This window comes from Dermacentor andersoni, chromosome 10 (assembly GCF_023375885.2).
Source record: "Dermacentor andersoni chromosome 10, qqDerAnde1_hic_scaffold, whole genome shotgun sequence".
NCBI classification, from domain to species: domain Eukaryota; kingdom Metazoa; phylum Arthropoda; class Arachnida; order Ixodida; family Ixodidae; genus Dermacentor; species Dermacentor andersoni.
The window spans coordinates 128,190,000-128,215,850 of record NC_092823.1 but is presented as its reverse complement, the minus strand read 5'-3'; the positions used below and the strand labels follow the sequence as shown (position 1 = coordinate 128,215,850).

At 47.3% G+C, this 25,851-nt stretch overlaps 1 protein-coding gene across 1 annotated transcript; it reads left to right on the top strand.

The window, feature by feature from the left end:
- Positions 1-3,811: 3,811 nt before the first annotated feature.
- On the top strand, positions 3,812-18,454 carry LOC126545021 (juvenile hormone acid O-methyltransferase-like). Its single transcript, XM_050192641.3, has 5 exons — positions 3,812-4,152; positions 7,779-7,871; positions 14,422-15,014; positions 16,371-16,530; positions 18,154-18,454. Exons 2-5 carry the CDS (start codon positions 7,802-7,804, stop codon positions 18,315-18,317), a joined length of 987 nt encoding a protein of 328 aa, XP_050048598.2. The 5' UTR covers positions 3,812-4,152; positions 7,779-7,801; the 3' UTR covers positions 18,318-18,454.
- The last annotated feature ends 7,397 nt before the right edge of the window (positions 18,455-25,851 follow it).

Sequence of the window (25,851 nt, the reverse complement as noted above, 5' to 3'; positions counted from 1 at the left end):
ATATAAATTTAAAGAAACTGCCGCTGGCGTTAAACTCCACGTTGCACCTATTTAAACATATAGTCGGGATCACGCTGACAAATCACAACACTAGAACAACAAAAAATGGTGTATGTTTCGTACAGTGAAGCTGTGTATGGCTAGGTTTACCTGTATTTTTCGGGTGCAACAGCAACTATCATCATCAATGGCTCATACCCACGTTAGCAATCATACTCCTGTAAGCAAGCGGAAAAGCAATGGCTCATAGCCCCCTAAGGCAGAGACTACAAGCACTCAGCAAAGTGAAGCGAACAGTGCTTACATTCTCTCCAATCACGCATACAACGTAGAGGATAGCATGTCAAAAACTGTCATCAATGGCTCCCACCCCCGGAAGCAAGCGAAAAATTCACTAGCTCATAACCCCGTGAGGTTCATAGCTACAAAATGTATGTGCATTTGTCCTCTTGACTCGCAAGAGGACAATGCCAGCGACTGCGGGGATGGATGGCGTTACCGTACAAACAAAAGACGGGACTGTGATATACCGGGGCATAGCCAGGGGGGGGCTTATGGGGCTTCAGTTCCCCTCCCCCGAAATTTTTTCGTTCTGTACATGGACCGCCGACCAAAGCAAGCCCCGGCGCCAGAAATCATTCTGAATTTTGTCTAGAATGTCTTTTTCATGCTCGAAAAGACATTTCCCCGCGAACATTGTGAACTCGGGCTCGATTTCGCGGCAACGCCCATGCACCGGGAGTCATATAACGCAAGCAGCCCCATCCGAGCTCAAAGTTTCAAGGGCGTTTTGATGGCGAACGGGGATCGCCGCGGAATCTACGGAGCGCGTGGATGTCAATTCCGAAACTTAATGGGTAAAAAGTTCTCTTAAACTTTTGAAGTAAAAGGTGCATTGACATTTCCAAAGTTGTGCTTTAGATATTCAATTTCGGAGGTTTGTGGGTTTGATGTTGTTATAAACATTTGACACCAACTGCGCATTGACTTTTCTAAAGTCTTAGATCGGAACATACAACGAGATAAGCCAAATCAACACACTATCAAGCAAATTGACAAAGCACGCAGCGAGATCCGATGAGACGAAGCGTTGTGGTGGTTCGTTTGTGCCGTCGTGTCCCATAAAAAATATCAACATTTTGTTTTTCACCTATGCCAAAGCATCCATGTCAAGACACTGAAGCCAGCCAGGATTACTACGGTCGTATCGATTTCTTTTCTACTTTGACTTTTATTCGCGAGGACACATTAAGCGTCTTCAATTTTTTTCATTCTCGCTACCCTACACCCACGGGCTGCCAGAGTCAGCCAGAGCGCATGCCTTTTTCTCGTGTTGTCCCGACCACAACGCGGGGCACGGTGGTGCGCGTTTGGTTTTTTCTGGCTGAGTGTATTTTCGCCTGGCAGAGCTTTGGATACCTTCTGGCTAGCAGACGAGAAAAAGAAACAATGTCGCTGAGCGCCATCACTGTGAGGATTCGACGGATTGCACCGCGTTCGCTTGAGTGCAACCTCTCCGGAAAGTCTTGTCTCGCCGGTGTAGGATACCGAGCACTATGCGTATGGTTCTCGGTGGACCAAGCGTCTCACATTTTCCTCTATATTCATTCGGTAGCAACATTAGATGCCCAAAGTAGGCATTGAATATTTGGCCAGCTTACTCTCCTTTGCATTTTTTTTTCATTTCGGTGCCCCCGCCCCACAAAAGGAAAAAAAATACATTGTTGCGGAGCAGCAAATTGTCGCACGGTGAAAGTTCAATTTCGTTGCTTCTTTTGTGGAAAGTAATCGGCCACGGGACATTTCATTTGCCGGATACTCTTATTATATTAGTGTGATAATAATTATATGGACACTTCAGGCGCATTCCTTCTGTCGCCGTCACTCTCATTTTTCGTATGAAGACCAAGGGCGATAACTTCGTGACCGCGCGCCGCATGCTGTATGTGCGAGTGAAAGCATACGAGAGGGGGGAATGGGGGAGACCACGATGGTGGCTCAGTCTTGTGTGCGCAAATGAGAAAAGCGGGGAGCAAGCGCGCTACCTTCCGTCGCGCACGATACATCGGGGGTAGTCGATGGAATGGGGGCGGGATCTAGGATTCTGTGAATCCGTGATTGCGCAGCATGTTTATTTGCCTTCTTTGATGCATTATATACAGTGACTTATTCTTAGATACGTAGATTTATCGGAGACTTGCATGTATACTTAAATATCTTGTTGCGAGGATTTCTGTATACGTGCAGTGAACTTTCTTTCCAGTGACACTTTTTGCCCTTTATGAAGCATTTGTATATTCCATTGTAACTTCGCATTTCTAATGAACCGGGGTGAGTCAAGTGAAAGTCACCTTACCCATCTCGCGCAATAATGGTTCGGTTCATTATATGCGAGGCATGCGCGTAGCACACAGGCATCTCTCCTTTACAAAAGTGACACGCAAGTGTGAGGGTAAATCTTCTTTAATGCTCTGATACACTAGGTTGAACATGGTTGCGTGACGTGATGGACTCTTCAGAAGTTGAGCAGTGTGGTGCCGTGAGATTTTTGATAGCTGAAGGTGTTAGCTGAAGGTGATAGCTGAAGAAATTAGTTGCCGTATGGCTGTCATGTACGTTGAACATTGCATTGCAAGTCGTCACAAATCAAGTGAATTCGTTCATAGCTTGGCGGATCTTACCCCCATATTCTATAACATTACTCCACTCAGCCCTCCACCTCGACTCGGTGATGATGCCTATTGGCATCCCCTTTGAAACTAGGTGGCGACAAATAGTCCCTAACCCGCTTGTTTTGATCAGTTTTTACCAAATCTATCGCGTCTCCCCTTCTGCCTAATCGATCTCGATCTTAAAGTTTGTATCTAAAACCGGTACTGTTATATTGTACGCTTACCTACGCTTTGACAAGACTGCTATTCAATCACTCTATAGTCTGAATTTGCTCCATCAGAACTCTAGCACATTACAGAAGACCCGAGCACCCCGGCAGTGGATGGCAGCGCCGCCCACTCGACAAAAGGTTTCCCTGCTCTCCATTATGGCTTCACGCCAATTCTTGACAAGTGTGGCGTGTTCTTGAGCCAAGGGGCGGCGCTGTGATCAACTCTGCGGAGTGGAGGAAGAGCTTCGGGTCGACGATTGTTTGCGAATACGGGGTATGCTTTCTCGAGTAGCACTCGCTTGAGGGAGCCAGAACCAATGAGACAGATTCAAGTGTTGGCTCACGACTGATAAGCTCACTGACTCACTACTGTGATTCTTGCGTGCTAATTGCCTCCTTGCGTGCTAATAGCGCATTGTGTTGTCGTCTCCCTTACGTCCTTGTTTGCTGGCGCTAAATATGCTTTTAATTGCCTCCACGCTTTTCAGTATAAACATCTATGGCGTAAGAAACGCTTTACGAAAAAGAAATCAAGCGAATGTCTGCCATGTTGATTTAAAAGGCTTGCGTGAAGGTTTAGCCGCACGTGTTAGGTGTTACAGCTGCACATGTTACACTTCACAGTCAGGGAAACGTTGAAGCACAATAGCAAGAATTGAACCAGCTCTCGTTATCGGCATCAGCGGTTCTTTGGTACCGTCGTCCGGAAATGTATAATTTTATTTCTTTCAATGTCCCTGACACAGTAAGGAACTGACATTGCTTTCAGGTGCGTAGATAAACTGACGTGACGAGAAAAAACGCTCTCGCCTTCCACATACAGCCGCGGCAGTTGATATGATTCGCACTTTAGACGCTCGACGCTCGCGCATGTTGCTGTTGTTACTACGATATGTGTCTGCCGGCGGCAACAAATAGTGCAGCACGGGAACGCGACGTCATCCTCGTCACGTATTTCGGCACAGACGCAGGCGCACCGCGATTCCTGACGTTCTGTTGCGCGAACTTTCTTGTGAGTGGCCTATCTTCCTGGTGTCATCTACCGGTTCGCACTAGCTAGCGATCCTAATCCTTTAAATTTCCGCGCTGGCGCTTGGGCGTGGCAAAGTGCAACCACTGTGTCGCAAGCTACATCGGAAAGAAGTAGTGAAGCTGTCTTTCTGAAGCGACGGTTCCGACTGCCTGTGTTCGAAGTTCTGGCTTTCCCGTGGTGTCAAGACTTTGGGAGTTTCTTCCAGCAATACCTTTTTTTTAAGAATCTAAAGTTGGTAAGTTTTCCTTTCACTCTTGTTAAAAAAGATACGTTGCCACAAGTGACAAGCTCTCAACTTTGCCCTCGGTAATTATGTTCTTTTCAATGGCCCTGTCAGGCCTCAGAACTAGCAACTGCCAGTTATTTGCTGCCATTAATCGCGCTTGTTGGCAGGCCTTCGGCACAGTCAAGCTGCCTTTTGTGCGTTTTCTTTCTGAGGTGCTGTTTCCTATATTGTCGTGGGAATCAATGAACATAAAACTTCAAGTAGGCATATTTTGGCCCTGTATTCTTATTGTTGTAACTGTTATTTCATTAGAGCCGTAAGCAGTGGCGTAGCTAGGTCGTCTGGCACCCGGGGCCCTTAGCTCTTCTGTCACCCCCCCCCCCCCCGGGTGTAGTCAAGGAAGGCGAGGATATCGACAATTTTCGGGTGTCTTCAGACGTATACACAACCCCCCCCCCCCCCTACTGGCCCCGTAAACCCGGGGCCCACGGCCCCCCGGCCCCCCCTATTGCTACGCCACTGGCCGTAAGAGTGCGTTATCTGGGGACAAGGCTGACTGGACTATAAGAAATTAACCATCGCTAACACTTTAATGGGACGAATTTTTCGTGGTCGTAAACCGACAAACTGGGGCGCGATCGGAGATGTTTGTTCGATACGCGTTCAGCTCGGTTGCTGCAACGTCACCAAGTGGCAGTATGCAAAATTTCTGAGTACGGGGCGGAGAGAGCAGCCAATCGGCAAGCGTTGAACTCCCGGGAAGTTTACTTCCCTCGTTTGTCGTCTGCTTACAGACAGTATACTACAAAACGAAATGTTTCTCGTCTTCCAATGAATGAAATCTTTATCAAAATTTTGTCTTCTCAAGCTTAAACACGTTTTCAAATAGTAATAAGTGTGAATACTACGATTTATAACCGTCAGTTTCTCTGCGTCGTCCCTTGGCGGTGTCGCGCACAGCGAGAACAAAGAAAGAAAAAAGAAACGGCGGGAACAGTGGCGCACTTTTCAAGAGGCAGCAACGACATTCCAGTGGCTCGCTGGCACCGATGATGGGGGTCGACTTCGCCGTACCCCCAACGCACTCTTTGTTTGGAGAAACGCAAGCGACGCCGGAATTCACTTTCTGCCATTTGTTGAGACGCGTTTCGCAACGCCACCCACTCTCCTTCCTCCTCGAGCAATGCCAGCGCAAACACCGAAGTTGCCAACGCAAGCGCCATTTTTCTCGAATTAAACTATGGATTGGATTCGAACGTCCTCATCAACTGCCGAAGCCACCGTTTGGATCCAATCCAATCCACCAGACGCGCCATGCGAAGCCGGTCTCGTAACGAGCGATGATCGCTCCAAACTTCGCAACTCCGGCCGGGTTCGGCGCCTAGCAGACGAAATGCTCGGTGGGAGGATGAGTGACAGGAGCGTGTCGTCATTTTGACGTCACCAAAAAGGTGGCCGCGCCCGGCGGCTGTCGGCGCGGAGTAGGCCAATCACGCGCGCCCGTAACCGAACGAACGCGCCGAACAACCATCTCCGATCGCACCCCTGCTCTAAACGTGAATCCTGGAAAGAGTAAGCTATGGAAATAGGCCACCCATTTCTTTTTCTCTACCATATATATCAGTCGCAGCTGTCGTCGTTCTGGCACTGATAGCGAAGTCACCGGTTCAATTGTTGTCGGCAGCGTCCATCCACGAAAACATCAGATAAATGGCGAAGTACATGCTAAATTTTCAAAGCGCTCATTGACTCACAGGCCAGATTCACCTTCTTCCTATCTGTAACCCCTTCAGTCACAAATTGCGGTGTCCTGTCGATAAATGGGACAATAGCCGCGTTTACATGAATGCGACAGTGTCACATCGCATCGCATTTCTAGCGCGTCGCATTCATGTGAACAGCGGTAATGCGCTAGGAAGGCGCATCGCATTAATGCGCCAGGCGAGGGTAGATTTACGGGCGCGAGTCGACTCTCGCAGAGCATATAAACGCAGGATCGTCGCATTAGGAATTATGGGAAGGAATTAGCTGCAAGACTGCCGTGCTGGTGAAGCCGCGAGACAGCAACGCCCGAAGCAGAAGCAAAATGGCGTCCCCCACGGCAACTTCGCTCGCCGCAGCGTGCTCTACGCTAAACTATTTCTCGACACTCAGCCGCCAACGTGCACTCGGCCCACTACCGGAAACCAGTTACACCGGAAGTCGGCTGCAATTCCCTTATACGACACTATGTGGCGGTACGTTCTCGCGAGAGTTAATGCGCTACATGTACACGGCGCCGCATCGCCTTTCCCAAATGCGCTTGGAAATGCGATACGCCACTGTCGCATTCATGCAAACGGGGCTTATGTCACATTCTTCTTAAAAACGCTGGAGGATGCGTTCAAAAGAAAATTAAGCTCGTAGGGAGGCGCTCTCTGCGTACTTTTAGCCAGTATTCATAATTAGAGAAATTAATTGCAGTTTGTTGTACAGTCAGATGGTCGCATTTCTTTTTTGTAAAGATGAATAAAATACCGACTCGTGTGCAAGTTAAATATTGGCTTCTGGCACTCGGGCGAAAGAGCGATTATTTCACCATTGCTGACGGAACTTGACACATCCAACGTCCTCTAAAGCATGGTATCGTGCCTTTACCAAAGGGTGTTGGAATAGTCAGCATAGTGAAGTGAAATGGAGGCACATTCAGTATGCAGAGGGTTTGGTTTAGTCGTAGCGCGATGCTGGTAGCGTTTTATTGCGATAGCAACTCTATGGACACCCCAGGCGCGTTCCTTCCGTCATCGGCGCCGTGATCTTCCGTATGAAGTCCGAACCTTTTCGCCGCACGCCGCATGCTGTATGCGCGAGGGAAATCGTAAGAATGTGGGCGGCTCAATCTCGCGCGCGCAAAGGATGGAAACGGAGGAGGAAGCGCGCCGTCTTCTGCCGCGTACAAGGCACAGGATGGGGAGGAAAGGGGGAGCGTTATTCTGACGGCGGCGGCATATGGCGCGTCCGCGCGTGCCCTAGCTTGAAAGTGATCTGCGACGATGGCGAGAGTCCGCCGACTACTGATAGCTTCGTGTGCGCTTGGTTTTCGCCGCTTATTTCATGTTGAAACTAGAGGCAGCGCGAAGGTCAGTTCGCTCGCTGCTGCCGCGCTTTGTCACTCCAGTGTTTAGACAGCGAGTTTCCGCGGTCATCGAGGGAAATGCGTTGATGTTTTCTTGTGCGCGCGTGACGCCGGGCTTGTTAATTTAGTGAGGAAGCGAGTGTTTGCAAGGTTATACGGCCGATAAAACTACTATATTTACTCCGTATAGCTGTCTACTAATTTCCCACAGCTATACATGCTTCGCCTTGTGGCCGAGATTCCGACTTTTTTTGCCTCTATTGGGAAAAAATTAGTCAAAAACAGACCATGCGTGCAACTGTATTCACCGTGACTGCGTGGAATAAACCCAATTGGTCGTCACTATCGCACTTTTTTTTTGCGCCAGTACTGTCTCGCGCAGTTCTTCGTTCCTCAGGGAATGGGCCTAATGTAGTGACAGTCATTTTCTCGAACTTTGGCTGCTTCGATCAAATGCTTGTAGCCTTGCTTGAACTGTGCCATCCAAAAACTTTTGACGTCTTGCTGTTTTTCGTTTCAGCTGGCGAGGCAAGAATAAATTCTATGGCAGCTCACATGAAGAGTGCAAACTCGGCGCTACTCAGCAAGTTGGCGCATTACGTAAGGACGCCAGGTAAGTCAGACGACAATAAATGGGGGAAATCTATCACTTTTATCTTCAAATACTTAGCTTCGAAGGCAGTGAGAAAAAGAATCTAATCTTGAGCCTCCGGGTGCCCGAGCGCATGCCAAACTGCATTCTTGCGCCCTTCCCCAAAGCAAGCGCCTTCTGCCGAGACATAGAGTAGCAGGCAGGCAGGCAGGCAGTGAACTTTATTAAGGTCCTGAGGAGCGACTCTGAAACCCCTTACTAGGAAGGAGCCGCCGCGGGCCACTCCCACGTCGGCAGGGGAGGCCGTGCCTAACGGCTGCGCCGCGGGCCCTCTGGACGACCCGTTGCTGAGCGGCGAGGTTGGAGCTCTTGAGCGCCTCCTCCCTCTCTTGTTCCGTGGTGAGATCGTGGTCCCGCAACGAGGGACGCCGCCAGAGCGTGTGTTCTAAAGTGCCGAAGAGATATCCGCAATCCGGACAATCGGGCTCGAACGAGTCCGCGTACATGCTAACCATGGCTAGGACCTGGCCTGCAACATGCGAAGGGTGGAAGACTGAGGTGCGGAGAGCTTGGCGTGGGGTGGGGGATAGACCCACCTTCCGAGCTGATAGTGCTTTGTAATCTCGTTGAACGTGGGGAGGGAGTCCTTGTGGAGCCCCGCATCCGCGCCTGCGAGCGGCGTTTCACCGCCGCGGCGGGTGAGATCGCGGGCGTAGGCCAGCTCGTTGGCCTTGGGAACGACAGGGGAGACCAGAGGCCCCATATGGGCCTGGAAACAAGTGATGACGTGGGGGGCGACGTGCCTGCCGCAAAGCAGGACGGCCGCCTCCCTCGATACCGAACCCGTGGCGAAGGCCCTAACCGCCGCCCGGGAATCCGTGTAGACTGGCGGTCTGCTGCCGTCCCGTAGGACGAGGGCCACCGCGACCTGTTCCGCCAGTGCCGAGAATGAGGCCCGCACGGACGCGTCGTTCAGGAGGTTGCCCCTGTGATCCACCAGGGCCGTCACGAACCGGTCTGACGAACCGTATTGGGCGCTTAACCAAATTTGTTGCTGGGCTAGTTGGTTCATTCTTACAAATGAATACTGGTAAGCGCAGTTTAAAGACGGTACTAGAGAGGACATCGTCATGCGTCGGTGTCTTCTCTTGTTTCGTCTTGAAACTGCACTTGGCGGTATTTATTTATTAGCATGGAGTTGCCCACGCGCATCCTTTCTTGGTTTCTCCTTGGTTTTTCTGTTCCGTGTTAGAATACGCCCGATGTAAGCTTGCTGAATAGTTAGGTACATGTTTTCCTTGCGTTAGTATTCATTCTAAGCGTGTTGTGGTGCAGCATACCCGAGTCGGTGCAGCCAGCGCAGATCGGCGGGTTCGTGACTACAACCCCGCATCGACTTCTATGGCGTTGATGCATGCTTCCACAGCAAAAAAAAAAGCATTCAATTTGGTGCTAATTAACGTTATGCTGTGACAAGTGTTTCTAGAGGATTCACCAATGATTCAATTACGCTACTCTGGCCATCCACTTATTCGACTTGGGCAAATGCGTCCTCCTTGCAGCATTTCCCAGTTACGAAAATGGCGAACTTGAAAGTGCGATCCACAAATAAACAGGAACGTTAACGAACCGAAGCACGCAAGCACAACTCATCTGAGAGCAGCATGCCGGGCAAGTTGGTAATCCATTACTCAAATGATATTGCGCAACAAAAAACGACATGGACGTAAGAGAAGACCGACACACCAAGCGCCTACTTTCAACTAAGTTTTTTGTACCACTGGATCGAATTTCTACATGTGAAGCAGTGTAGACTGCGCTTGTATGAAAATGAATTGCACATTCATGTAACATTCAGCGTAACGTATCACCCATATGTTGGCTCGCGGCTCATACGACTCCGTGAAATATCTGATGCGCAGAGGATTGCAAAATTGGGTGATACGTGTGTTAGCTTCCCTTCACTGGCTCTCACTGAAAAAGAACATAGTTTCTTGGACGCGGCATCACATGACTCGTAACTATGTTACATGAATGCGCAGTTCATTTTGATGCAAGCGTATGCGCAGTCTACACTGCATCACATGTATAAAATCGATCCAGTGGTACAAAAAAACTTAGTTGAAAGTTTGCGCTTGGTGTGGCGTCTTCTCTTACGTCCGTATCGTTTTTTGTTGCGCAATATCATTTGAACAACTCTTCTCCGTACAGTTAGCTCCGTGGACTGCTCAAGTCGCCTTCGGCTTTCGTTCACTATCGGGCGCGAGTGACCCTTGGCGTACTGTTTGTCGCTCAAAGATGTTCTCTCGTCATGCTTATTCGGGAGACTGCTTTAATTGTGGCGCTAGGCAGATCACTAATAAATACTTTAATATTGGTAGTGAGAGTTATGTCGCATTAGACGCCGTGGTTCTTCGTGAGTCGGATGGTGAACTGCTTGCTGTGTCAGGGACAATGGCAACTTAAGTTAGATATGACGAAAAGCAAAGGACCATATCACATTCTCAACATCTTCCTAAAATGATATTGACTGATGCACACGATACCTGACAGCGATTTTTAATCAGTCGTTGGAAACATCCATGGTATCTTTGCTCTGTAAAAGACGTTAACAGTCAATTTATCTGCTATAGGTAAATATATATTGTGTTGCAAATTATTAGGGCATATACTCCATAATTGTATTGCCGAATACCTAACCGAAAATAAAGTTTTATCTCGGGCACAGCATGGCTTCCGACCAGGCTTTAGTGCTAAATCCCAACTAATCGAATTCACCTAAGCGTCACTTCGTCAATAAGCATTAGAGGACATATAGATGCAATTTTCATAGATTTCTCAAAAGCATTTCATACAATATGCCATAGTACGCTTCTGCATAAACTAAGTTCATTCATTCAGCAAGTTAAGCGGTTTGCCAGGTTTACTAATTACTTACGATCAAGGCTAAAGTACGTTGATTTTTAATCATGTACAGTCAGCCACGATCAATGTAATCTCGGGGGACCCACAACACTCAGTCTTTGGGCCACTCCGGTTTGTTGTATTTATATCGGCGATGTTGTTAAGGCTATTAGTGATCCATCAATTAAAATAATATTGTATGCCGACGATTGCGTGCTTTACTCCACTGTACTTAATCCACGTGACCAAAAGAACTTTAGCAAGACATTTTCGCTCTTCTGCGAGTGCAGTAACAAATGCAAATGACTATTAATATAAAGGAAATTTTAGCGATGAATCTTGCAAATAAAAATCAACCAATAAACTTCACCTATGGTTAAAATTGCAGTACCCTGGAAATTGTTAAGGAATTCAAATACTTAGGTGTAACTTTCCCGGGTAACTTGGAGTGGTGCATACAGAGACCTAACATGCTCGAAACCACAGCAAAAATTGGGTTACTCAAAGTGGAGTCTTAAGAGTTCCCCTAAGAAGGCCAAACTAACCACCCATAAAAGCTTGATAGTACCATTACCCGAATACGTGTCAACAGTCTGGCCCCTGATCTGGCCTGTGATATCCATAAACTTGACTTTGTGCAATAGAAAGCCGTTCCATTCCTTTTTCGTAACTATGAGCGTGTTTTGTCGCCTTCCTTTCACGCAGTTGAGCTATCACTGCCGCCTCTAACAAATAGACTTAAAAGTGAGATTATTACTCTCTTGCCCAACATAATTAATCTAAACTGTAATTTATCCCCCGTCTTACATAGTTGTTCAGCATTCCACACAAGGCCCATACCCATGTCTTCAATCTTGCTCCTTATGGTCATCTCTGAATTGAGATTTTTCTTCTGTCATACTACGCACCTTGGATAGCCTTGAGTGTCTTGGCATAAATTGCCTTTCGATCAGTTTGTTATTGAGTTGCCCAATCGTATCATTGCACATTCCCTGTTTTCGTGTTTTTGCTGTACCCTTCCCCACTATGTCTTGCTCACGCATGGTGGCAGTATCTGTAAGCAATAATAAAATAATGCCCTAAAACTGCGTCGCTGCGAATCGTTTATCTGATTGATCGCGAAATTGGTGTTTAGAACAGTGCGCGCACAGGTGTACTAGGCTGTGTTGCATAAACGTAGCTCGTAAGCATCCTAACCTAACCCCTCTGGGTTGAGTGCGCAGGTTGTGCGACGCAGAGTGGGAGTTCAAGCTCGGGCTCGCCACCGGGTTGAATCTACGTATTGCACTTAGTCTGGGCGTCGCGTGAAGGGGCTCCGTCACGGCCCTCAAGAACGTTGTAACCTTGTGCTGTAATGAAAAGAAGGCGTCGAAGAGAGAAAAAAAATGTTAAAGAAAGGGAAGTGTTCAAGGCCTGATATTAGGCTCATGCTGCATTTCCGGCTCTTGAGCTCAGGCACTGTCACTCCAAGAATAATCCGGCCCTGAAATATGCATTTCTTCCTTCACCATCACAGCGCTTCGTCGCTCTAGACCGAAATTGCAGGGGCTGTACAGTGTGAATCATGCTTGTCTATAACAGTGGAGCGGCGAGCTTGGCTGGATGGATGGGTGAATTGATGGCCGCTATGAGCATCCCCTTTGAAACGAACCGGTGGGCCGCGACACCAAGCACTTGTTCTTATTTTCCCTAATGCCATACCTATATTTCTTTAAACGAATTCCCAGCAACAGACTTTATGAGTTACTACTGGGAACTCTGTACGCTTGCATTGTTTGTGGTCTCCCGTATGTGCACCAGCGTCTACTAATGGTATAGATGACTTGCACTGATGTCACCACAGCCTCCATCTTAAGGCGCTTATTAGACGTTGAAAAGCTGTGCAAGCAAGAATCGCTCTTAAAGCAAAGGGTGTCAATTTTTTAAGAGTGATGTATGCATAAACACGGCAGATGCATCTTGTCACCAGTGACAAATCGACAATAGTATCGTGCGGAGAAAAGCAATGACCGTCAACGAGCAAAACGGCGCGCATGGGATAGGGTGCGCTGACGTCATCTTGGCCGTCATGTTTGGGTGCTCGCATGTTGACACGCTGCGTAGAGGCGTCACGTGGGAAATATCTATAGCTTCCGAGTTGGAGGTGTGCCGGCGAGCGCATCGAGCGCGCTTACTACACGGACATGCCGCATGCGTGGTTGTGTAAACGCACATGGCCTTTCCGCGCCATCGACCTGCACGTTTTCCTGTGATCGATAACCGTCAAATTGGTGCCTTCTCTCAGCCGTTGCCAATAACGCAGCGTTCTCGAGCACAACAAACGTATCCGCTAGATGTCGAGCTGGTCGAATTAAAACCGGTATCTGTCAGGAACCTCGTGTTGCCCCGAGACGTTGACCCTTTGTTACATGAAGAAAGGTTATGCTCGCAAAGTCTGCTTACCTTTACTTTTCTATAAATGCGCGTCCAGAGAAAAGTCAAGGAAATCGTTTTTGCTTTTAAATCTTTATTTCACAAGGTACAGAATGTCCAGTACAGTAGAAAACATGCACACCAGTTTCAGTGAGTGTATGTGCTGACAGTTTTCTTTTTTTGCTCCAACAGGGAAAGTTCCCGCCACAACTTTAACAAACGTGAGCCTGAATACAAAAGTTTAGGTGCGGAGCTTTTTACTGTGCATTATAGAATATGAAAAAAGTCACTTTCTCCGGTAATGCGCAAGTACACTACCTTACAGTGCCGTAGCCAGGAAAGTATTTGGGGGACGGGGAGGGGGGGTCAGGTGATTGTTGCCGTGCATCGCTTTATGCCACTACACTTATATGCAGAAAATCAGGTAAGAGGAGGAAAGGTTTTCATATGCCCTGTATTTGTTCCTGCCCATTATATTATTGAGCTCGCTGAATAATATCCCCACACTTGCGTTGTATGAAAATATAAAACAAATAACAAAAACAAACCAATTGAAAGGGAAAATAGTGTCGACTACACTGCGCTGAAAATGCTTACCCACAAGTTTTGTCGTTCCTGTCGTGGATGGTGTCGACTACAGTGCAGATTTTAGAAAATATGTTCTGCAAAAATAACTTTGCGTGACTGTGCCACAATATCTACAGGTCCTGCCTCCGAGGGCTTTTTTTTTTTGTCCCGCGTAGACAATTCTACGTATCAAGCCGCAATGTCATGCGTTATCAAGTAAAAAAGTGGGGAAGCGCCTGGCCTACCCGCGACAACAACAGGACGCTAACTTTGAAGCAGAGTTGGGGTAAGGTGGTGGTTTGGAGCACCTTCCAGGGCAGATATAGAAAACTTCTGTTGTTCACTCAACTTGAAACCGGAACACTAAACTTGCTCTAAAAATCGCCGACATTTGTCCACTCTGGTCGACAGCATGCAACAGAGGTTTACAATCAACCATGAACAGGGAATAAGAGATGGCTGAAACAAGCACGCGCACATGAACGCGTCTCCTGCGTCAGCTCAGGGTTGTCGTCCATCGCCGAAAGTAAGCAGCTCAAATTTTCCAACAGGATAACCTATCGTACTACAAAACACTTTGTTTTGCGCCGTGAAATGTCAATCATATCTCAAAGCAAACCATAACGATGAGACTAAAGACAAGCAGGGCTTCTACATATAGATATTCCGCCAAATTTCTCGTTTGCAGCGAAACGCGCCTATTGCTCGAAGGTGCCCGTTTTGGAAGCTCTAACGGCACTCCAGGACGGAGTCAAGGAGACCGACGCCGGGATGGCTCCTCGTTTCCAGGCTGACCAGTACGCCCTCAACAATAGGCTTCAAAGGAAGGACAGCAATTTCGTGCTGGACTTCTGCCAGCCAACATTCCTGCAACAGTGCCACGAGAAAATGCAGTTTCTCGACGTCGGCTGTGGCACCGGGGACTTCACTCGCGAATGCTTGCTACCCCGCTGCCTGCCCTGTCGAAGGATCGTGGGCACGGATTGGTCTCTGGACATGATAAAGTACGCCAAGCGACACTCGGATCACGCGAAGATCCACTACCAGCAACTCGATATCTCCGCAGACGTGACCAACTTCCTGGCTATCAACGGCCCGTTCCACAGGATCTACTCCTTCTATTGCCTGCACTGGGTCAAGAACCAGGACGCCGCGCTGAAGAACATTGCCAGGCTCTTGAAGCCCGAAGGAGAGTGCCTGCTGCTTTTTCCGGCGTCCAACCCGGCCACCGCGGGCTGGAAATTGCTCGCCAAGATGGACCGCTGGGCAAAGTATTCGGAGGTTAGTCTTTTCCCTTCTTTTTAGATAGTTCATTGACAATTTCAAGGCATGAAACTGCAAGTGAGTGGAGAGCGGGAATAGTTGGTGCACATTCTTTGTAAGAGAGCGCCTTTACGATGGTGGTGGTGTCTTGACCCCTTCCTCTACAATAAATCTATACAACAAACCTGCTGGGCCATTAGCGAGACCTAGTTAATGCCCACGGTGAATTCAGACTGGAAACATATGGCACACTCATTCGTATATTCGCGTTAATAAATGTAGAGCACGGAAATGCAAAGGACTCGTAACACAAAATGCGTAAACTAACAATTAAAGGACTTGAAATGTGTGAAAGCAACAGCCAAGCAACATTTGAAGTGGAAGGCAAGCAGTAAAACAGGTAGTTAAGGAATGCGTGTTGTTAGACCCGAGTGTCCCCGCATAGCAGTTTAACTAAAAGCAGTTTTTAGTTTTGACTTGGAAAAGTTATACAAATGTAAAACTCGTGAATTGACCCTTCTGACTAAATGTATATGGTTTCGGACACACCAACGCAATAGTGAGCGTACGTAATGTGGAAACGTCCTGGCACAGTTTGCAGAAAGCTCGAACAAGCACACTGTACGTCACGACACATAGAACTAAGTCATGATAGTTTACAGAAAAATGAATATTGTGACGCACTCAAGGGTAATTCCCATAAATTTCACATACGGTCGGTTTTGTTTTTTTGTTTGGTCGTGTGAGAGAAGACACGGCTGTCTATAGTAAGATTATATATTGCACTTCGTAGAAACTTCAGCCTTGCTATTCCCTGTGTTTGTAAATGTATTTCATATACATTTCGAATTATGTATTTAGTACAAATTTTTCCACCTTCACCGGGAACAGTGTGAAATGTGGCTGATGCAGCCCAGTCAGGCAAAGTGATGCCCTATGCCACATCTCCTTAGACTCGTATGTATGAGTATAGTGCCTCTCAAGTAAACTTTAAAAATGAAACTACATATCAAGCATGCATCAAATGAACACTCCATTACGTCGCAAAGGTGTGTAGAGAATGAGTAGGTACTGCAAGCAATGACATCTTTCAAGGGGGGTAATACGCTGTTATTGCAGGCTCCTCACCTTCAGAGAATTTCGAATGCATTTTCTGAAGATATAAAAGAATATTGCTGAAAATAGGAATTCTAAGCCAACCATATTTTGCAACATAACCCGAAACGATCGAGTGCACCGGCTGTGATGGTTGGGCGTTCGTTGGCCTTCTATCTCACGATGCATGGGACTTTCAGTTGTCTATTTGAATGATCGAAACGTTTAAGGGCGTTTTCGGGTTCGATCAAGATTGGATGCCTCTTGACGCATGCGCAGAAACTCCTTGCGTACATCGCTCCCTGCGAAGACATGGTGGAAAAACAAGAGCAGATTGATTACATGCACTCTCTGCTAAACGACGCGGGACTTACGCCCAGTATCTTCGTAATCCCTAGGATGGCGACCTTCGATGGATGGACCGAGGAGGACATAATCGGTGAGTCACACTCTTAGCTCTGACATTAGTGTTAAATGTTGGTCTAGTAAGGTATACTCCTAAAGGAAGCTTTAGCTCGGGACCTATTGTGTATTTAGTAGGAAACGGAGAAACAGTTTACGTTGGCAAACACTACACCGACTGAGAAGTTACTAGCAATAAACAGAAAAAGTTAAATTGCAGTGACACTTAAGACGCTGACTTTCTAACTTACGTCAACAATTTGTTTACAAAAAATGTTAGAGATCCAAATATTTGCAAAATTTTGGAGTATCAAGTCGTCAAGACAGTCAGCAATAAAAAACATCCCGATTCTCTAAATTGCACATAATAATGCACCTAAATCAGACAAAATTGTTGTATAATACACTACTTTGAAGTGTACCTCTAATTTTCGAGAAGCACTTTTATCTAACCCTCGTAAACATTACAATGATCCCATGTAATATGTAAATTCATGATAGATTTATCGTTTTCTATGTTCCGAGAGATTCAATTTACAGAACTTCGTTATGTTTTTGAAGCATACAAGATTTCCATAATATTGGTAAATAATTTCAGGCCCTAAATTAAAGTTCCGCTTGCGAGGGTCATCAGAACTTAGGTTTCTCTCTTAAATGCAAGAAATGCCACTCAATTTGATGCAGCTTTTTTCGCAGAACGCCATATTTGCGTTTTACATTTATTGTAATGGGCAAATTGTAGTTCCCTCGAGCTAAAGCTGCACGAAATACCTGATTGTTAATTCAATGCGTTTAACGCACCACAGGTCATCCTACTTAACGCAAAAACAAATTGCAATTTAGCTGGCAGGCGGAGCACTGAAAGCAATAGTACGGATTAGTTAGTAATTAGTGTAACTACGAAGAAAGGTGCCTAGACAAAATTGTTTAACCCCCTGCACGCCTGGAAAGCTTTGAAGAAATACAATGCCACCTGCGGAATCACTGGAAGTACATGCATAACGTTAAGATGGTACCCTGCAATCAGAAGCCTAGAAACAAATTGCTATCCAGCCACTTTTAGCATCAACCTACAAAGAACTTGCGGAACTGACTTACCATTTTCAGTGATTCGAGTAGCCGACGAATTCGGCCTCGCTATGCTATCCACCAGCTGCTTGGTTAGCTGGCTAGTTAGACGAATCTTCTTTTTTCTGAGAAATCCTTATGAGTTTCCATCGCGGCTTCTTGCTACAAGGCGGATGGATCACAATTTCTGTTTCGTGAACCTTGGCCCACCTCGCGGGCACCCGCAGAATAAATTTTCCGTGATGTGAAGACACAAGAAAGTTACATGCAGCAGCAGCAGACGCACATTGATCTCCCTGCCATCCTTTGGCCAGAGGGACGTGCAATACTTGGGTGCAATATGAGAGCCCTCTGAAAAGTGGCCTTTTGCTGCGCTCTCTTTCTTTTTTTTTTCTTTGACACTCCATGTTAAGCATAAAGCTTATGCGATAACCAAGTCGCGATTGTAGCGTTCTAACAGCCACCTTTTTGCGTCTGTCATGCTAACACTAAGGTATTGCTTGAAGTATGAACCGGCAAGCCCGAGAACAAGTTTTGCAAGCTTTTTATCTTCTTACTACGAAATTATGAGTTATGCGGACTGTTCTCGCAGGACTTCATATGAGTATCCTTCCGATCAGGCAGCTGGTTTCTGACGACGAGCGGGATCAGTTGCGCGCTGACGTCACAGCAATCGTGCGAGAACTTCATGGCCCCCAGACGGACTCATCACGTTTCCGCATGTACACCATCAAAGCCTCGAAGTCGAAGAGCTAGAACGTTGAATGTTGCGAACCTAAATAGAGGAGAGTTGCACCGCTACTGTTACGATGTGCACACATTTAACAATCATTTTACACTTATGCCTTTAATAACACAGTTTTAATAAAGCATACATTTATTGCAGCATTGTACGAACTTGCTTTCACTTTTTCGGTCATGCAATTTTTCCCCTCAGAAAATTTCGAATTCAACGCAGCATTGTGAATTGATTAGAGCTCCTCCGTTGGTTGACTACGCTGTCGGCGGTTGTATTGAGTATTGTGTAACCGGCTCACGATGACGGATTAACACACCTACACACGAGCTTAGTCGCATCAAATAGTATCCAAACAGGATGGTTTATTACAATTGGGCCTACATACATTTTGAAGTCACCCTGACTCCTTCGTCGGGAGGGGAGAGGTGGGGGCACACGCACAGCGCGGCGCATGTGTCCTGTCTGCCTACATATATAAATTTTGAAAATAGCCTTAAATGGTCAGTTAGCTCAGCCACATTGCTAGTTACCCTCGTCCACTTGATTCGATCCGTCTGACTGCGAGCTATCATAAATGACTCGATGATGATACTCAGGCACGTGTTGGGGAAACATGCTTCGCACTTTGGCACCATGTATTCGTTACGTGACAGCCTTTAGCAGCATCTGCATGTCTCTAGTGACTTGCTCGCAGCTACAAAAATTGCGCTAGCTACGTTATGCTGACTGCGCAGTAAGTAGACTCGACCTCACAACTTTGCACTACAGTCGCCCAACTGATCAGAAATCAGTTGAGATCAGTGATGTCAGACTGACGTCTGTAGGCTTGGCACTATGGAAACCGAAGATTAAAATGGGTAGGTTGGCCTTTTTTTTTTCTCTAGCCTAATAATCACTAGGGAAATCGCTTACATTGTTTTTCAGGTCAAAAGCTACGAGAGGAAACTTCTATCGCGTTTTTCCGTATTTGTTAAATCCGCGATACAAATGGACGAAAAAACATTCCGCTGGTGCGATGCCGGCGCTGTGTTATCCTTTCGTACATATTCATTTTCATTTATTCATAATGCAAATAAACCATTAATTCACCCTATGCTTTTCCTGTCGTCTTTATATATTTGTAGAAGTCCATAATGAAGAAGAGAAAAAAATGGGGGAAGAAGTTTCTGTCGGGGCCGGTCTTTCTCAGTAAAGTATTCATAGTACGTGTTTAAGGCCAGGTGAGCTCGGTGTTTTACATGAATGCACTGAAAGAGACAACGGCCGAGTGGCGCAAGCAACAAGAACAACCGTCTTCTGCCTCTTCGTCTTCTGCTGGCGCCCGTATTTCTCAATACAATCACTCCCCGGCGAAATAGGAGCTATACTGACGGCCTATGGAACAGGCAGTACTGGTGAGTCGTAGCGCGGCTTCATTCGATCGACAATGAACAGTTTCGCGTCCGCGACGCCGTTGGTCCGTAGATGGCTGAATAGGCTCAATGACGTAGTTGACCGCGGACGTCTGTTGTAGAACCCGGTAAGGGCCGTCATACTTTGAGCTTAACTTTTTAGAAATGCCAGGAGTAAAGGACGAAATATGGAGTCATACCAGCTTTGCAGGTCAATATCATGCAAAAGTCAAGCTTGCGTCACGGTTATGTTTCTGGTTGGCCTGGTCTTGCGTGGTAAGTTGGCGAGTGATCTGACGACATTCTTCGGCATAAGTGGTGGCTTCATACTGAGTCGTAGACTCGGAAGCGTAGGGGCGATACAGAAGAATTGTGTCCATAAACGAGGAAGGTACGCGACCATAAAGAAGGGAGGGAATCCCGTGGTAGACAGAGTGGCGCTATTGTGAGCATACGTAACAAAGGGGAGGATGCGGTCCCAGTTAGTGTGGTAAGCGGAGGCGTACATGGTGAGCATGTCGCGGAGAGTACGATTAAAGCGTTCAATCATACCATTGGCTTGCGCATGATAGGCAGTTGTACTTCTATGGACAATGTTGCATTCGCGAAGGAGGGCTTTCACAGCTTCGGATAGAAATGAATGACCACGGTCAGTCAGTAGCTCGCGACGTGCACCGTGTCGAAGAACAAGGTTGCGAAGGATGAACAAGCCGACTTCAGGTGCTGTGGCTCCCAGGAGCGCTGAAGATTCAGCGTAGCGCTTTTGGTGGTCCACGGCGACGATGACCCAGCGGTTGTCATCTGGGGTGTACGGTAGAGGGTCGTACAAATCAATACCGATACGGTCGAAAAGCCAGGAGGGACAAAGCCATGGTTGCAGCGGCCCTGTTATCTTGTGAGGTGGGCTCTTGCGGCGTTCGCACTTGGAGAACGAGTGGACGTACGGTACAAGCGGTACCGGACGAACAAGTGGCACCGCGGTACCGCTACAAGCGGCACCGGATGGTACCGGACAAGCGGTACCAACCGGACGAAGCGGTACATTCCTCGCCAGTAGTATCAAAGCCATAGGCGTGCATTCGTCTTTAGTGCACCGGCATGGGCGCATTGCGGATCCGCATGAAAAGAGGCAGAGACGTTGGAACGTAAATGGCGAGGAATCACTAGCAACCATTTTCGGCCATCAGTTAGGCAGTTGCGGTGGTACAGGAGCCCTTCGCAGATGGCAAAGTGGCAAGAAGTGCGACGAAGCGAGTGGTCGGTGGTGCGTGGTGACGGTTGAGACGATCTAGAAGAGAGGCTATCCAAGGATCCCTACATTGCTCTTCTGGCATGTCGGCGAATCTGAGACGAAGAATCGTAGATGGAGACAGACGGACTACCATGCTCATCGGGCAGTGGGGAGCGCGAAAGAGCTTCGGTATCCGAATGCTTACGTCCTGACCGGTAGACTTCATGGATGCCATGGTCCTGTTGGCAACGAGCATTTGGAAGGCGTCATCCTCGATCCTCTTCATTACGTGCCGAATTTTCTCACACCCAGACATACCATGGTTGATACGATGGCAGAGGTCGACAATATCCTCAAGGTAGGACTTAAGGTTATCGCCGGATTGCTGGGCGCGACCGCATAGGCGCTGTTCTGCGCGCTGCTTGTGAACAGCAGGTCGGCCGAAGACTTCCGCGAAGCTCGTTTTAAAGGACGATCAGTTGACAATATCAGCTTCGTGGTTGTGGAACCACAGCTGTGCGAGGCCCTCCTGGTAAAAGTTGACGCTGCTCAGTTTGTCGCCGTCAACCCATTTATTGTGGGCGCTCACCCGCTCATACTACGTATGAGCGGGTGAGCGCCCACAATTTGTCCTCGACGTCGTGCTCGTTGGTGCCATTGAAAATGTCAGTGTCGCATTGTCTTGGTACACCGGAGCAGGCGACCACCAGATGGTGCGATACTACCTTGCTGAGGCACGTCGGCAGGCATGGCCAAGACGGGGGTTAGAGTCCGGGTACGGATTTCCAGGTTGAAAAGGGGAACCAGCACGCTCCACCAATTTATAGAATGTGTTTAAGGCCAGATGCGCTCGGCGTTTTATATGAATGCACAGAAAGAGACAACGGCCGAGGGGGGCAAGCACGAGCAACAAGAACAACCGCCTGCTGCCTCTTCGTCTTCTGCTGGCGCCCGTATTTCTCACTACAGATTATTGATAACATTCTGGAAAATTGCCGGTCCATCCGAAACGACAATCAGTTTACAATTTTAGCGTAGATATCTTCAATTAAGCATACAGTTACCACAAACTATATATATATATATATAGATATATATAGTGTGTGTGCGCGCGCATATACAGGGTGTCCCAGCTAATATGGACCAAGATTTTTAAAAATGCCTATGCGTTCTTCAAAACAGAAATCGCGTAGATGTTAAACTTTCTGTAAACTTACAGTACCATTTTCTTGCTCGTCTTGGTTTGAGTAATTAGCCGAGATAAATTAACTTTTTAAATGTAGCTTGAAACGTTCAGGCGTCAATAGGAAAGTTGCAGAGCTTCACAAATATTACCCAAACCAGGTACTTCCAAGTAGATAGACTTAGCGTGGCCGTTCTTATTCGCGAAAAACGAGAGCCCACCGAGTTCAAAAAATACCACGTCACAGCGCGCTCTGTGCGCCCGAATGCGCCGCGATTACAGCGGTCTCATGAGTAATTTGTAAAAACATCGCCAGCGCCGCGCCTTCCCTTCACTTACGAGAACGGGCTTCAACCTTTCCTCGGCTCTGACACTACAGGGAGCGGCTGGCGACGGCGCTCCGAAAACGCACTTCGTTAGCAGCTGCTCGCGCCTGTCGCCGAAAAACGCGCCGTCATCAGCCATTTATTCCGATATGACGAGAAGAACAATTTTTTGCAGCGTTCAAGTCGATGAAGAATAGAAGAAATACACACAACACATGCATCATACATCTGGAACCTGTGCGAGAGAGCATGGTTTGTTACAGCGCCGCTTTTCTTCCAAGCTGTGTCATCGGCTGGATGCATGTGAGCTCGACTGTCTATTACTGTCGTGCCACGCAACCGTTTCTAAGAGTTTGTTTGCAGTGCCTAAAACATGCCGTACGCAAGCGAGCAGAAAGCGAACATGGTCTTAGCCTTGGGAGCGGCACGAGACGACAAGAGCAAAGCTGCTAAGGTATACCGAAATTGACAATGGGGGGGAAGACCTAGCGTGAACACAATTATGACGAGTTACTTGACGCTACAAGAAACAGGTAGCTACAAAAAGACGCGGCACAGAAAGGGGACCATCAGTGAAGAAGCTGAAGGAGACATTTTGGCTTTCATGATGCAAATCCTCATTCCAGCGTGCGTGATGTGAGGGGTGAGGTCGGCATTTCAAAGTCTTCAGTGTCAAGAGTTCTTAGGAAGGATGAAATGCAACCGTGTCACCTCCAACTGCATCAAAAGCTACAAGAAAGATACTTTCAATGGCGACTTGATTTCTCAAATTGGATCCTTGTGAACAGTGACGAAATACCGCATTTTGTTGACAAAGTGCTCTGGACAGATGAAGCGACCTTCTCCAGAAATTCTCAAGTCAACATCCATAATGCGCATTACTGGAGTGATACGAATCCGCATTGGGTGGCGCAGACCAGACACGAGTAGCAATAGTCATTCAGTGTGTGGCGCGGTATCATTGACGGAAGAATGATTGGCCCCATATTTTCTGACCACATGCTCACTGCTCATCGGTACGTGAACGACATCTTGGAAGACCCAGTCGAAGCTTTTCGCTGTGATCTTCCTCTTGCGTTTTAAAGCGAACTTCGTATCAGCACGACGGTGCACCAGCTCACTGCAGCAGCCTTGCCAGAGCCTGGCTTGACGAAGCCTTCAAACGCCAGTGGGTCGGGTGGCATGGGCCAGTGGCATTGCCTGCAAGGTCACTGGACTTGACACCTCTTGACTTCTTTTTGTGGGGACATGTGAAAGACCGAGTGTGCCGCAAACCTACAACTACACCAGAAGCGCTAAGGGCACAGATTGCTGAGGCCTGCAGCGAGATACCGTTTTGCGTCGTCAATAAAGCTGCATCGGACGTGCTAAAAAGGTGCCAATACTGCATTATGGCAGTGGGCGACTTGTTTGAACACATTCTTTAAACAGACATCACAGCAAATAAATCTCTACAACTGGTTTCCATGAAAGGAGCCATCTGTGAAACTTTTCTACGACGTGGAAAAGGCACGTAAGTAATATGAAATTACAAATTCTCTGCCGACGAGGAATGGACAGGCAGCTAAAAAGCAACCTTCCATGTCAGTTTACAATTCTTCCTTTTGTGACAACCAGCGTAATTCACACGACGTTATCAAGCTTGTAATAATGCGTGTTTGCTTGTTGGGGTCTTTCTCCCAAATTAGAACTCATGAGTTTGTCATTTTTCCTCGGGATGGATTCTACTAGCGTGAGAGTGCAATTATCGCCGCAGAAACGGGAGCCGCGCTGTATTTTAACTGCCGCCCGAACCCACTGGCGTTTATCTCGGAACCAAGCTCAACACGAAACTCTGTCGTGGGCAGCACGAAAGGCGCGAAGCGAGCGATGTTTTGTACAAGGTACGGTTGAGAGCGCTGTAATCGCGGCGCATTTGGGCGCACAGAGCGCGCTATCACGTGGTACTTCTTAAACTTGGTCCAAGTTAGCTGGGACACCCCGTATATACGATAGAAGTTTACTTTCATTCTCGCAAGATACGAAAGGATTTCTGTTTTCGAGCGTATTGCGGGGGCTGAAGGCGGCTCTAAGTTCAAGATTTTTTTTAATGAAAAAAGTGGGACTAATAGTTTTGATGGTCGTTGGCTATGGTAATATAATTGTAAGCTGAGGTGAAAGTGAATGCACTGTCTGATTTATTAGCGTACACCGATAGCCGTTTGGAAGACGAAGCTCTCGATGCTGAGGCCGTTGTCGTAACCAAGGTTTCATTTTATTTCTCTTGATTTGGGTTGTTTCCTACGCTGGTTGCGTGACACACAAACTAAGCTAAGGAAAAATACATAAAGTCGTCCAGAATGCAGGCATTCCGCTGAGCAGCTCGTCTATCTAACTATAAATCTTTCTTTCTCTCTTTCTCAATCCCAATTCCGTTCACTAAGTGTTGTTCTATTGTACGTGTAGACATATTGCTCTCTCTCTCTCAAAATAAAGGCTGTCGTCATTGCTCACTATAGGCGACATGTCATCTTAAGATGAGATGATGTGCTGCGTATATACTACTGTATATATGCTACTGCTGTATATATATCCTACGTGTCCACATGGACTAAGTGGCATGCTTGGGGCAAATGGGTCTTAGTGACGCCCGATCCTGAATACATGTATATAGGTGCTGCCGAAGCATGTAATATAATGTAGGGGAGCGGGCTTGCGTTTGATGAAGTGTCGGAAGGAAGCAGGAGGACTGTCCCACTGTCTTAAATGGTAGTTAGGTGATGGTTACTTCACTGGCCACATCGCCTGCGGAGCATCTATCTTCCAGCAAGGCTGCTGCGTGTGCTTGTATACGTAGCATCTCTGTGGAAGTCCCGTCGTCTCCACGGAGTAGTTTGTGCATCCCCAAACGTTCGCCATTGCGTCCCGAGTGACGATGTTCTTTGAATATTTTTTTTTCACCGCCGGCGAGTTTCACCGCACCGATAATAAATCACACGCGAGGCTACGGCCCGACTGTAGGTCGGTTCTCGATTGTTTATGTGCATACCCTGCTTTCCCAATAAAGGGCACTTTTAGAAAAACCCTTGGAATATGTTTCGCGCTACAAAAACACCTGTTAACTACCACTCGTTCTCAATATACCGCTTGGCGTGTTGAATGAATTTGCATTCTAAGTGCACTTGCAGTGCAATAAATGTAAATGTAAGCGCGTTTGCGCTTCAATGCAGTGCACTTGCACTGAGTTGCTCTCGTGAGTTCTCATTCTTTAAAAGTGACGTTCTCCTGAAGAAGCTTCACTTGTTTGCAACCCTCGGCGGCTAAAAGCACTGCATGCACCGCGATATCCTGGGCGTCTTAAAAAAATGTTCGTAATCTTTCATAGGGAAGAAAGTTTAATAAGAAAAATAAAATGTATGCGGTGAGAGCTCGCGACTCTTC

Excerpts from the sequence above, each read along its gene's own strand:
- LOC126545021 (XM_050192641.3), top strand. The coding sequence starts at position 7,802 with ATGGCAGCTCACATGAAGAGTGCAAACTCGGCGCTACTCAGCAAGTTG. Across the intron at positions 7,872-14,421 it reads GCATTACGTAAGGACGCCAG|CGAAACGCGCCTATTGCTCG; the intron begins GTAAGTCAGACG and ends TCTCGTTTGCAG. Across the intron at positions 16,531-18,153 it reads GACCGAGGAGGACATAATCG|GACTTCATATGAGTATCCTT; the intron begins GTGAGTCACACT and ends CTGTTCTCGCAG.